We start from the raw sequence: 12,703 nt of genomic DNA on the forward strand, positions 1-12,703 counted from the left end.
CAGAGAAAAGAAAGGGACAAATGTAGAAACCAGCCTTTTCGAAATGCTGGATTTTGGTAAAATGCAATACTTTCCTTAAAGCGGCATTTACAGAGGGTTCTGCCCCCTCCCCCTCCCCTTTTCCCATTTCAGTTAAGCACTCAACTACTAAGGGAAAGGTTGGTGATTCAAACACACCCAGATGTGCCTTGGAAGAAAGGTGGTGATCTGCTTCCAAAAAGTCACAGCCTTGAAAACTCTATGGAGCACAGTCTACTTTGCAATAAATGGGGTTGCCATGAGTTGGAATCAACTGGATGGCAACTTTTTTTTTTTTTTTTACCGGGAGGTCCCACTGTAGCCCTATAATAGGTTTACCTCCCTCCTCTGGAGTCACATGGTTTCCCACATAGGGGTCCTGTGGTTTAGGAGCTCAATTCTATCAGCAGAGTGACCAAATAATAAGAGTTAGTGGCTATTCAAGAGGAAAAAGACTTGTAATTTTTAGAGTACAAGGCCAAGAGATTATTCCTTAAAAAATGAAATGGCTTATTAATAATCTGCACTTGAACTCAAACATAAAATCCTGTCCATGGTCATTTCTGAATAATTCTTTCCCTAAACAAATCAAACCTTTTTCCAATCATTTTTAGCCCATCCTCATCTCTTTTCAGACATGTGCTTGATTGTGGAAAGCCCCTCAGGTGGGTGATGTGTGAGAGCACAGGTGATCCCCAATCTAAAAAAAAACTGACACCAACTCATAAGGTTACAGTTTAATAAGAACATGATCATGAATAGTATAAATAAACACATTTGTTTAAAATATGATTTGTATGTTGAAAAAGATCAGTTTTCATTTCATGACATTTCCAGAAATATTTGTTATGTAAAGGAAGGCACGTTGGCATTTTCAGTGAGTCTGGAATCTTAACCCCAAATCTACAGACCCAGGAATAAACTTCCATAAAACATTAAAAATTTCCCACCTTGTCTCTGGGTAACACTTCCATCTCTTACTTAACTCGAAGTAACTACTTGTTGGTTATGCTGATTTCATCAGTTTGCAGGAGAGGCAGAATCAACACTTCTGAGGTGGAAGGGACTGTGGAGTTCTACCCTGTCATGGAGCCAATGAGAAATGGAGGCTGAGAGCAGGGAAGGACTCTATTAGAGGCAGAGCTGGGGGTAGAACCAGCACTCCTGCCTTCTAGCACATTCCCGAACACTGAGCTTCCCTACATCAAATGACTGAGTTGGATGATCATGTCACCAATCTATGCCCCCTTCTCAGTGACTTCTCTTTGGGGATGTGGCTTATTTTGCAGATGAGGGCAAGTTCCTCTCAAAGTGAGCTCTTAAGGAGTGTACTATGGGTATAAAGTCTAAACTAACTATATCCTCAGTAAGTATTGTGCATCTTAGAACAGAGAGGTTCCTGAGTGGTGATTATATACACTACCTCCCTGTGGTTGGGAGTAACTAGGGTAGGCTTGCTTGGGGGGAGAATCACAGAACAGACAGAAGGGAAGACTCAGTGGTCTTTAGCTAGGGGATCCAGTCAGTCTGTAGAAGGCTGAGTTTCCAGTGTCATGTTCTGGAAGGGGCAACTTAGGAGACATCATAGGCCTGGTACTTGGTTATGGTGGATGCCCTTCTGTTTCTTTCCTGGGACAGGTAGTAGATGCAATTGGCCTCCGGGTAGGTGACTTTGCTGAGTGGAAGCTTGTAGATGGCAGGGTTGTTGGTTGTCAGCAGCAGGAAGGTGAGTGCTGAGAGGCAGCAGGGCCACGTGCAGGGTGGTAATCCAAACTGGGGGAGGAGAACACAAGAGAAGCCTTGATTACATCAGATGCCTGTGCTTGTGCCTTTAGCCCTCACCAATCACCGGTAGCCCTGGAGAGGAGGGGATGCTTCCTGGGCACTGCTAAGGATAACACTTAATGTTGACCTACCTAAAATCATGTCAGTGGTGTCAGCCTGCATTGTAACAGGTGAACAGACATGCTTCAAAAGGCACACATTAGAACTCTATTATAATATGCCTTTATGTAGAAAGTACGTCTTGGGGTGTCTGGCCAGCTATACTTCCAAATATTGGAACTATGGCTATTCTCCCATCTTCTCCCATCAGCTCTGTTGAAGGAGTAACATTGGCAGCCATTTTGTATCCCATGAGCTTTTTCTCTCTGGTCACAGCTGATTGGAGTACAAATAGGCACCTGACTCAAACACAGATTTCCCATAGGATGATGACCTTGCCCAGTAGAACCTCTCTCTTGAGAATTTGAACTAAGAGGTACAGAAGCACAGAGCCTGTGTCCAGAAATAGTGTGACAGTCCTTGAACTGAAACGTCTGGAGAACGAGGCTGGATGGCATTTGGGGCTGTGCGCAGCAGGGGAAAGTCACCAAAGAGAAATAGGCAAATAGGGCAGACATATGGAGAGAGGCAAAGACAGGACATCCAAGTCCCAGGGATCTCCAGGTGGAGAGTAGCTGCCTGTCTTCTCAAGTACTTTCCCATTCCCAGCTTCCTGTCTCATGATATTGAACTGTTTTTTTTATTTCCTTGAGATACCCTGAGACCTTTTAATATCCCTCCCTACTCTTCCTTTGAGATAGCTTGAGTGGAGAGCTTGCTATAAAGAGCCTGCGAATTTAACTATGAGGTAGATCAAATCATGCCACTTCTCCCCCCAAAATAATTTTATTGCAAGCACTAAAAACCTTAGATAATACCATTGGGGTAACACTGATTTTAGTCAAAGCATGGTTCCCTGCTGTCCCAACAGGAGCATCATAAAGAGGTACTCCAGCACTGGTCTGGGGCTCACAGAGCATACCAGCCAGACATGTGTGTGTCCAAAGATGGCGCTGTTGGGTGGGACTTGGGGAAGGACAGTGATAGTTTGATATCAGAACTGCTGCTGCAAGGAATACCCATGAGTGATGAATTCCACTCAACATGTTTTTCCAAAGCCGTTTCAGAGTCTTCTTCAGCCCCAGCTCTAATATTCCCTGTTGTGAGGCTCATCACCTTAAGGTTTCAATCATTCGGCATTTCTTGAGCACCTACTATGTGCTGGGCTCTAAAATAGGTGATAAAGATAAAGATGATACAACAGGGCCCCTGTTCTGAAGGAGCACAGGGGCTGAAGGTGGAAGAAGACCAATATGTACTTGACCCATCACAGTTCTGTAGGTCAAATGTTGTAGCAGAAGTGTGTACAAAATGCAATGGGGGCACAGAGGAGGGAGGGACTTAGTCCATCTGGGGAGACAGAATAGTATCAGGGAAGGCTAGTTCTACTGCTTAGAAAATTCCTTCCTATGCTAGGTTCAAACCACTCATTTTCACTAGGGGTGGGGGTGGGATTTAGGCAGGGGTGAGTGGAATGCCCACCCCTCTCCCCACTGCAGGATCACTGGGCCTTTTCCTGGTTGGCCATGTGAGATGTGCACTTGTGCCGTTACTCAAAGCCAGGAGACATTGACTCCAGCTGAGTCCTGAGTGCTCTGTGCTGGTGTCTGGGGACTGGGCTTCTCCCAGTATGTGTAGCGGGGCTGCGGCTGGCCATCCTCTGACCTCTCACACCACCCTACACTGGGTCTCAGAGAAAGACCAGGGTCTTGGATTGCTGCCCAGGGCCCATGAGCTGCCAGCTCATGGCTTGGCTGGGGCTTGACATCCGTTCTTCCCTGAAACCTTCACTAGTGACCCCCCTTTTCTTCCTGCCCTGAACTCTCAACCCAGTTAGCATCGGTACTGCACAGGGGATGGAGGAACACCTCTAAATTCCTCATATCCACCAAAGCGACCAGCACTGTGCTAGTTGCTTTGGGACAAAGATGTGCAGTGCCCCACAACTAGTTGGGCAGACAATCTACAAACATACAAAAAACTTAAATAAAAAAGTTTTCAAAATAGCTCTGGAGGATGATACAGTAGAAAGAAGTGTGATTTAAATCTTTGATTTACAAAATGATGCTCTGCAAATTGTCTTTCTAGAAGGATCTCCACTGGCCCATTGACAAGGGGATTTGATTGACCCAAGAGTTAACGTTTAAACCTTTGAGACCCAGCTCCTTCTGTCAGGTTGGTGCTGAGGTGAATGGGGTGACTGAGAGGAGGGGGATGGGCTGTGGAGGGGCTTCTGGAGGAGGGGCTGTGAGCTGCAGGCTCTGGGAAGCAGAGGGAACACCAGGATGGTGCTGTGGACTTGCTCTGAGCCCATGGTGACTCACCACAGGCAACATGTTAACCAGGGCAGCACCCAGGTAGGCCGCAAACAGTGCTGGAAAAAGAACCAACAAGGAACATTCCAGTAACTATTTAACAGTCCCTAAGCTTAGTCTACACATTCTTTCCCCATCAATTTTACGCCACAAATGCTATCTCTCAGATTTTAAAAAGAACTTGAGTTATGTTTCCATTGCTTGGCGGCTTTGAAAAGTGTTAAATTCCACACAAATGCCGGCACAGCTAAGACAGCAGGTGAACTTTGTTAAAAGGTCCAGAATTTAGCTGTTATCGTTCTCGTGGTTCCCACCACCTTGCGTTCCAGTAAAGGAACATTTAACAGCATAAACCATAGATGAAAATTTTACTATTCAGCAAAGGCAACTGAATCCCAGAACTCCCTGCTGGAATACTTCAGCACAAGTTATTAACATCATATGGGTTTCCAGGGAGGAGCAGCATTCTGGAAGCTTAAGAACACCAAACATGCTTACTGCCTCATTTTCCAGGCTCGGCGAAGGGCATGGCCAGGTGGTCTCTGAAAAGAGCCAAGTGCCAGTGAGAGGTGAGGTGCTGTGAAAATGGGCCAGCATGTTTGGGCTTTGTATCTGAACGCTTACTCTCTCAACTGGACACATCAGTTGCCCCGAGGATATTAATGACCAAAAAAAAAAAAAAAAATCCTGTTGCCGTTGAGTTGACTCTGACTCAAGGTGACCCAATGTGTGTCAGAGTAGAACTGTGCTTCCATAGAGTTTTCAATGGATGACTTTTGGGAAGGTCTTTTGTCCGAGGTATCTCTGGGTGGACTTGAACCTCCAACCTTTTGTCTGCTTTGAGAGTGTTAACCATTTATGTCACTCAAGGACTCATATTAATGACAGCTAACCTTTATTAGAGTTGCTGTGTGCCCAGCTGGTAGTAATCTTGATCATGGCTTTCAACATTCCTGCAAAGTAAGCACTATTGTTGTCTTCATTCTACAGATAAGACAATTGAGGCTCAGAGACTGTTCTGTCTTTCAATTGAGAAGTTGCCATTGTTTTAGAAGTAGGCATTCAAGTTGGAATGGGGAGAGGAGATTAAAGAATAAATTGTACGAAGTGAGGTGTGGGGCAGGAAAGAGTTTCATGGGTCAGAACAGCCATCTAAAAAGGTCACCACCATCTACAAAATCTGTCTTCATGTGACTGAACACTTCATGTTTGGTGAAAATAGGTTTAACATATTAATCACTAAGTAATCACTAAAAAAGGAGCCTTGGTGGCATTGTGGTTAAAGCGCTCAGCTGCTACCCAAAAGGTTGGCAGTTTGAAGCCACGAGCCGCTCCGTGGGAGAAAGATGTGGCAGTCTGTTTCCGTAAAGATTACAGCCTGGAAAACTCTATGGGGCGGTTCTACTGCGTCCTATCGTGTTACCATCAGTCGGAATTGACTCAAAGGTAATGGATTTAGGTTAACAATTAAAAGGAGCCCTTAGGTGGTCCGAACAGTTAACATGCTTGGCTGCTAACTGAAAGGTTGGAGGTTCAAGTCCACCCACAGGTACCTCAGAAGAAAGGCCTGGCAATCTACTTCTGAAAAATCAGCTATAGAAGACCCCATGAAGCATAGTTATACTCTGACACACATGAGGCTGCCATAAGTCGGAATCGACTAGACAGCAATTGGAACTGGAACCATTAAAAATTTTTTTGAACAAAAATCTCTTTACAAAGCAAGTAATTCTTCTAGTGTATCTCTGGGGAATTAGCAGAATTTTCACAGAATATCCTCATGGGATAGATACAAGCATCATTTGAGGTGGAAAGAGAATTGTGTTTGTAGTACCTACCACAGGCAATGGCAAGGAGGTGGGTCTGCCAGGTGATGACGTAGAACATACCCCCTATTGCGATGCACGCGAGGGTGCTGTTAAAGCCACACAGGCCAAAGAAGATGGAGTCGAAGGGTGTCACGATAGTGAGAGCTGCGAGAGAAGGCAGGCAGCAGTGCTAAGTTTGTGTCTTGTGGGCTTACCTGCCCACCCTGACCTCCTGGGCTGACCGCAACAGTCTTCAAAGCCCAGAACTTGTTATGCTCTTAGGTACTTACAGAAAGGACTTTGATTTCTACTCAGTGAAAAAACATCTAAAGGAAACACATGGCCACAGAGCCACATGCATACTAGTGGTTAAGCTGGTATGGGTAGGGGGCCCTTCGAGTAAGGACTTTGAGGTGGGATTTAAACAGTCCTCCCCAAAAGAGGACCTCTCCTTCTTTACTGATATCTTCGTGTTCTCTAACGGAGAATGAATCCTTCTTATCAGTATTAGATATGACTTAAAATAGAAATATGTCTGGGAGAAAATACTCCTCCAACAAACTTTAAATTTATACTAAGTTATGAACGATTAATACCAGAGCCTTTCTGGAGAGCAGCTTTTGCTCCAGGGAGCACTAGCACCGTAAGGGGAGAAACAGGGCACAATGGAAGGGGCAGGGACGGATGACCCAATAAGCAAGGTATGCACAGGCTTACTTGTGCTTACTTACTAATCTGTAGTGCACAATTTCACATGGGTTATACCATATCCTTGATTAGGAAGTAAGCACAAGTAAGCCTGTGCATACCTTGCTTAATGTAAGCCCATGTGTACCTTGCCTACTGGTTGACCTGCCCTGGGGTGGAGGGAAAGTTTGCAGGAGAGTGAGTGGGTCACTGAGGACACATGTCACCACTGGAGCTGGCCCCAGGCGCTAACCCACGGGGGAGAGGATGACACTGACCTGCTAGCATCCCCATGGCGGATCCAATTGCCGCGTGCAAGCAAACAAGAGGTGAGGATATGAACAAAGAGATGAGGAAAATGCCTCCAGTCCAGGGGTTATCGCAGCCATACCCTTGGCCGATTCCAACAGGGATGGCTCTCAAAAGCTGTAGGTGCGACACGATCGCATGCTTATCACGAAGGTAAGGGAGATGACTTGCACCATGGCTGAGGAAGATTCGGCACCCAGGCCTCCACATCAGCATTTTGCTATAGGTTCCCAAGGTATTTTTCATTCAAGTAGGTTAACTTTAAAGGGAACACAGACTTTACTATCTTATTCTTGAGCCCTTAGAACATTTAGGGGTGAGGATGGTAAGTTTCCTTTATTTAGAAACAGGAGCGTAAGGCACTCATGCGCTCAGTGAAGAGAAACTGAAAGCCTTTCAAATGAAGGTCTCATTCATTAGAAAAGGAATAGATGTCTGATTAAAGTCAAGCCTTAAAAACCCTCTTATAACTTTTATTTTTTCAAAGCTAGTTATAAAAGAGGAGTACAAAAACCAAACCCATTGCCGTCGAGTTGATTCTGACTCGTGGCGACCCCAGGTATTACGGAATAGAACTGCCTCCATAGGATTTTCTTGGCTGTAATCTTTACAGAAGCAGATGTCCAGGCTTATCTTCTGTGGTGCTGCTGGGGGGGTTCGAACTGCCAAACTTTAGGTTAGCAGTTGAGAGCAAATGGTTTGTACCACCCAGGGGCCTTTGAAAGATGAGTAGGAGGCCAGATATTGATGGAAAAGGGTCTTTTGTGTTTCTGAGAATGAGTCTGGGGTGTGGGTATATTAGTCCAGACTGTGAGCAATGGGACTGGTATCCTCAGAAGAGCCCCTGAGAAGGAGGCATTGTTCCATGTCTGCTCTTTTGACTGACAGATGTGACTGGCACACTGCTTGAGCCAGGCCTCTTTGTAGTTCTGGGACCAGCTGGGCCTGCTTGCTGGATGAAAAAGTATGTGAGGGGACAGGACTTGTAGGCATTGTACCTGTGCTTTGGGGTTTGGGAAAAGGAATGTGATTAGTGTATCCTAGGGGAACCGGCTTTCCTACACCTGGAACTGGGTCCTGCGTTTTGGGGGATTTGGCCAAAGGCCCTTCAGCTAGGCAAGTACTCAGGGAGGTGGCTCTGGCCCCTGTTGGGGTTCACTGGGGTTTGTCTCACCCCTGGGTCATAAGTGGAGAAGAAGCAGAGTCTGAGGTGAGTGTGTGTTTTCATGTGAGTCACCTCGTCCGTGAGGCCTCTGCTGCTTGGGGTGTCAGGGGAGGGGAATCCTGTAGCTCAAGGGCCTCACAACGAGGGGAGAGTGTGCTGAGGCAGGAGCCCTTGGGTTGGCCTGATGGGCTCACCCTTTGGGCTCGGTCTCCCCTTTGCCCAAGGCAGAGAACAGGATGGGGCTCTGGCACTGCCATGCAGGGCAAGGCGGAAAAAGGAGCAGGTTTATGAGAGACAGCAGTGCTGCGCCACCGCTCAGTTCCCAGCAAGTTGCGCTCTCCAGAAGGGGGGGGGGCTGTCCACACACAAGAGCAAGGGGCACCCAGGAACACTGCAGTCAACACTGTCGGGGGTTTTAGATCCTCTTCCTAACATTCTCTGCTTGTTTCCCCAAAACTCGAGGCTCTAATTACAATAGTCAAAAAGAAAAACATACTAATCATGCCTATGATCCATTCAGTTGGCCAAAAAGCCATTTCTCAAAGAAAAAACACCCCCAAATGAAATGTTCTTTCCTACTACTCTTGGAACTTTGGAGTTCTAAAGTGTTTTTACTGGATTCCCAAATATTATTGTTTTCATTTGTACAAGATCCCCAAATATCTTTTTAATTGAAAATGTGGCATGAAGCATGCAACATATCTTTAACTGGCCTGTTCTAACATCATCTCCCCAGAGTGCATCAATGTGAGTAATCTTGCCTCCAAAGGATATCGATTGGGTGAACACGGTAGGTGACAAGCCTAGAAGCTGAATTGCCAACACATTCCTTTTCATGTTTTTTTTTGCTTCTGAGAGGCTCTTTGTTGGGTCTGGTCCGTGAGGTTCTCACACACACAAATCAACAGGGATGGGCCTAACGCCAGTATTTCTCTTCCTAAATCATGATGCTCCTCAGTGCAAATGCAGACCTCGTTCTGCTCTGCTGTGTTGCTGCCGGCTGTGGAATGCGAAAGAAAGACCGTGCAACATAATTTCTGAGAGTTCCTTCAGCAAGCCCCAGCTGCCTATGGTTAGAGGACGGATTGCCAATCAGGAAGCTGCGGAGTGAGCCCCAGGCTTGGGCCCTTTAGGGTACGGGAAAAAGGGGGCCTCAGACCACAAGTCCATTTAGATAAGGAGCTAATGGACCTGCTTCTCCGTGCTGATTTACTGTTTCGTGCAGGTTCTTATTAATTATACTGGTTGACTTCCAGAGGTCCGCATCATCTACAGAACACTTGTGAAAAACGTGAAGTATTCTGTTCTATGCTTCTGAGCAGAGGAGCACCTGTGCTTTCAGTGTGAGCTCTCCTGCATGAGTGGCTGGGACAAACTCTGGGGGTGAGAACAGTGACCTTTTAAGCTAATAGATGGTAGCGTGGTGTGTCCATCTTTAACTATTCAATGTGATTGAAGGAAAGAAAATGCACAGCAGAAGCTGCATTAATGCTGGAGGAATGCATCAAAGAGACTTAAAAAAAAGGAAAAAGAAAAAACCCAGGTCTGGAAGTCAGGAAGCCTGAATGCTAGTTTTGACTTTGCTTCTAATTAGCTGTGTGGTTCTAGGCAGGTTTTTAAACCTGGCCTTAGTTTCTTCCTCTGTGTTATACCAGGGTGGGACCAGAGATGGCCCTTTTGGCTCTAAAAAGAGAAAAGGATGGTATCTAATGAGTTATTGTATGTAGAGTGGCTCACACGGTACAATTATTAATAACTATTACTTGTGGCTACCACTCATCCATCAGTTTGTCATACTGTGGTGGCTTGCGTGTTGCTCTCATGCTGGAAGCTATACCACTGGAATTTCAAATACCAGCAGGGTCTACCCATGGTGGACAGGTTTCAGCAGAGCCTCCAGGTTAAGACCAGGAAGAAAGGTATGTTGATCTACTTCTGAAAATTAGCCAACGAAAACCCTATGGATCACAACAGAATGTTATCTGGTGTAGTGCCAGCAGATGAGCCCCCCAGGTTGGAAGGCACTCAAAATACACAATGGCTGCAACAATGGACTCGAGCAGAGCAACTGTGAAGGGGATACAAGACCAGGCAACGTTTTGTTCTGTTGCACGTGGGCTCACCATGAGTTGGAGCCGACTCCATGGCAACTGACAACAACAACTACTGGTGGATGTTTCTGACCTGATCAATAAGCAAATGCCACTTTTAAATCGAGTTTGGACACATGCTGCCCTTCAACCTTCTATGATACCTACCAGCGGCACTTGGACCTCTGACCAGGTGATGTTGGGCACTGAAGACACGGGCTCCACCAGTGTTGTGGGGAAGAAGAGGTTGTAGTGGCCCTTGGCTGCCAGGTAGAGGGTCACCGCGATGTTGAAGGGCAGTGTGAAGACCGGGAGGTCCCACTTGCTGAAGATGGTGCCCAGGGCACTGGAGAGGACAGGGCTGATGGCAGAAGCACAAGAAATGCTGCTCAAGAAGCCACTTGGCCCTGACACTTGAGGTGCAGTCAAGGACTAACTGAGCAGGAGTGGGGCTGTCTCTGTCTTCTGGAGAAAAGCAGCCTGTGGGACACCCTCCCCAAGCCTGATTGGTCTGAGTGGGCCTCCCCTTGGCCTCCTCCCTGGGCCAGGCACAGTGACAGGTGGGGTGTCCAGACTTCAACTCAGAAGAAGGCTTCCTGGGGGAAGTTATAAGACAGGAAGTCCCAGAGTCACATGGCTGCACCCACAGATGTGAGGAGAGAGGAAAGGCTGGGGGAGGGAAGGGGATCACATTCATTCATTCAACAAATGTTTGTTGAGCCACTGAGTGCACTGGGCCTTTTGGCCAGAGTGCCCTGTGCCTCCTGGAGGGGAGGAGGCACTGGTGTCTGGTGCTCTGGGGACTCTGCCCAGTTGCCTGTCTTCAGCCTGCACTGGGAGATTGTCTTGGTCTGATCAGGAGTCCCAAGGAAAAGAAAAGCTGGACAGGGAGGAGGAGGGATGAGATTTACAGACATTGATAGGACTCCATGGCATGGGGCTCTTAACCAACATAGGCCTCAGTTTCTCTACCCTCTAGCAAGGTGGGTCCTGAAATGGTCCTTTTATATCTTTAAAAAAAGAAAAGTGAAGGAAGGTAGGTAATGAGATACTGTACGTGGAGCACCTGGCCCGGTGCCTGGAGCTGTGCAACGCTAGCCACTTCAGGAGGTGTTTCTGATATGCAGGCTAAGTAAATGTGACTTTCAAATCAAGTTTGCACAGATAGTCACGGCCTGGGATAAAAAGGGCGGCGGCCCTCAATCTGAGCCCACAGCCTCAGTCAGAGACTTACCAAGACATGGACATCACGATGACAGGGAGCAGAAGCCACCAGTAATAGTCACCTTTGTCAGAGAACACAGCCATGAGCAGCCCCACCAGCACCCCGTTGTACCCATGGAGTCCTGCAGCAATGGCGGATCTGGGGGAAAAGGGGCAAGGGCTAGTGAGGGGGCTTCCCGCATGGCCTACTATAGGGTACTCCCTTGTTAACTGTCCTACTGACTCAGATTTTTCTCTCATGGGGCCCGACCACACCTTCAAACCAACCACCCCTCTGGGAATGGGGAGAGCAGCCATCACCCTCTGGTATTTCCCTAGACAATGTGTAGTTATGAAAACACAGTCAGCTAGTAGTAGACATGGTTCTTCCGTGAGCCGTTATGCTGAGTGAAATAAGTCAGACACAAAAGGACAAGGATTGTCTGTCCCACTTTTATGAAATATCTAGGATAGGCACATGCATAGAGACAAAAGTTTATTAGTGGTTACCAGGGGCTGGGAGGAGGGATAATGGGGAGTTACGGCTGAAGGGTACTGAGTATCTGTTTGGGGTGGTGGAACACTTTTGGAAATAGACAGTGGTGCTGGTTGCACAACATGGCGAATGTAATTAATGTCATTGAATTGTATGCTTAAAAATGGTTAAAATGGCAAATGTTTTGAGATGTATATATATATATAAAACCAGAATAAAAAAGAACAACCAGAAGGAATAGTCATCTTTAGTTACAGTGTTCTTACTTGGAGGGGAAATCAGCAGTGCGGGGTGGGCAGGTGGGGAGTGGTCTCCACAGGGAGGGCTCTCTGGCCCTGCATGTGGGCCCTAGGTCTCCAGGCCCCATGGCTGTGGGAACTTACTTGTCCTGGCTCAGGATGAGGGCTGTCAGCGTGGAGACAATGGTTCCTAAGCAGCCTGAGATAGCCCACCACGGGTTCTGGACAAAGAGGCTGAGAACGATGAGGATGCCACTGAGGGGGTTGTTGACAAACATCACCTGGGACGTGCCCCGGAGGACCCAGTCGAGAAACTGGAACGCGGGGGATTCGTCTGAAATGCACCGGGGCAGGACGTCAGCAATGCTCAGGGTGCCCTGCATTTGTGACAGCTCTGGGAGAGGCCTGGGTGGTGGTAGTGGGAGGGAGGGACTCTCAACATCCAAAGAGGGTCAGCAGAGGGCCAGCTACCTGTAGTCAACCACCACA

General features: G+C 47.1%; 1 protein-coding gene across 1 annotated transcript in view; it reads right to left on the bottom strand.

The window, feature by feature from the left end:
* Nucleotides 1–1,590: 1,590 nt before the first annotated feature.
* The window catches only part of SLC14A2 (solute carrier family 14 member 2), a 51,708-nt gene continuing 40,595 nt past the window's right edge, over nucleotides 1,591–12,703 (bottom strand). Inside the window, 7 exon segments of the mRNA XM_004380893.1 lie at nucleotides 1,591–1,791; nucleotides 4,227–4,276; nucleotides 6,056–6,190; nucleotides 6,991–7,138; nucleotides 10,445–10,637; nucleotides 11,511–11,639; nucleotides 12,359–12,548. Coding sequence (XP_004380950.1) covers nucleotides 1,591–1,791; nucleotides 4,227–4,276; nucleotides 6,056–6,190; nucleotides 6,991–7,138; nucleotides 10,445–10,637; nucleotides 11,511–11,639; nucleotides 12,359–12,548 — 1,046 coding nt within the window.

This window comes from Trichechus manatus, unplaced genomic scaffold (assembly GCF_000243295.1).
Source record: "Trichechus manatus latirostris isolate Lorelei unplaced genomic scaffold, TriManLat1.0 scaffold00078, whole genome shotgun sequence".
NCBI lineage: Eukaryota > Metazoa > Chordata > Mammalia > Sirenia > Trichechidae > Trichechus > Trichechus manatus.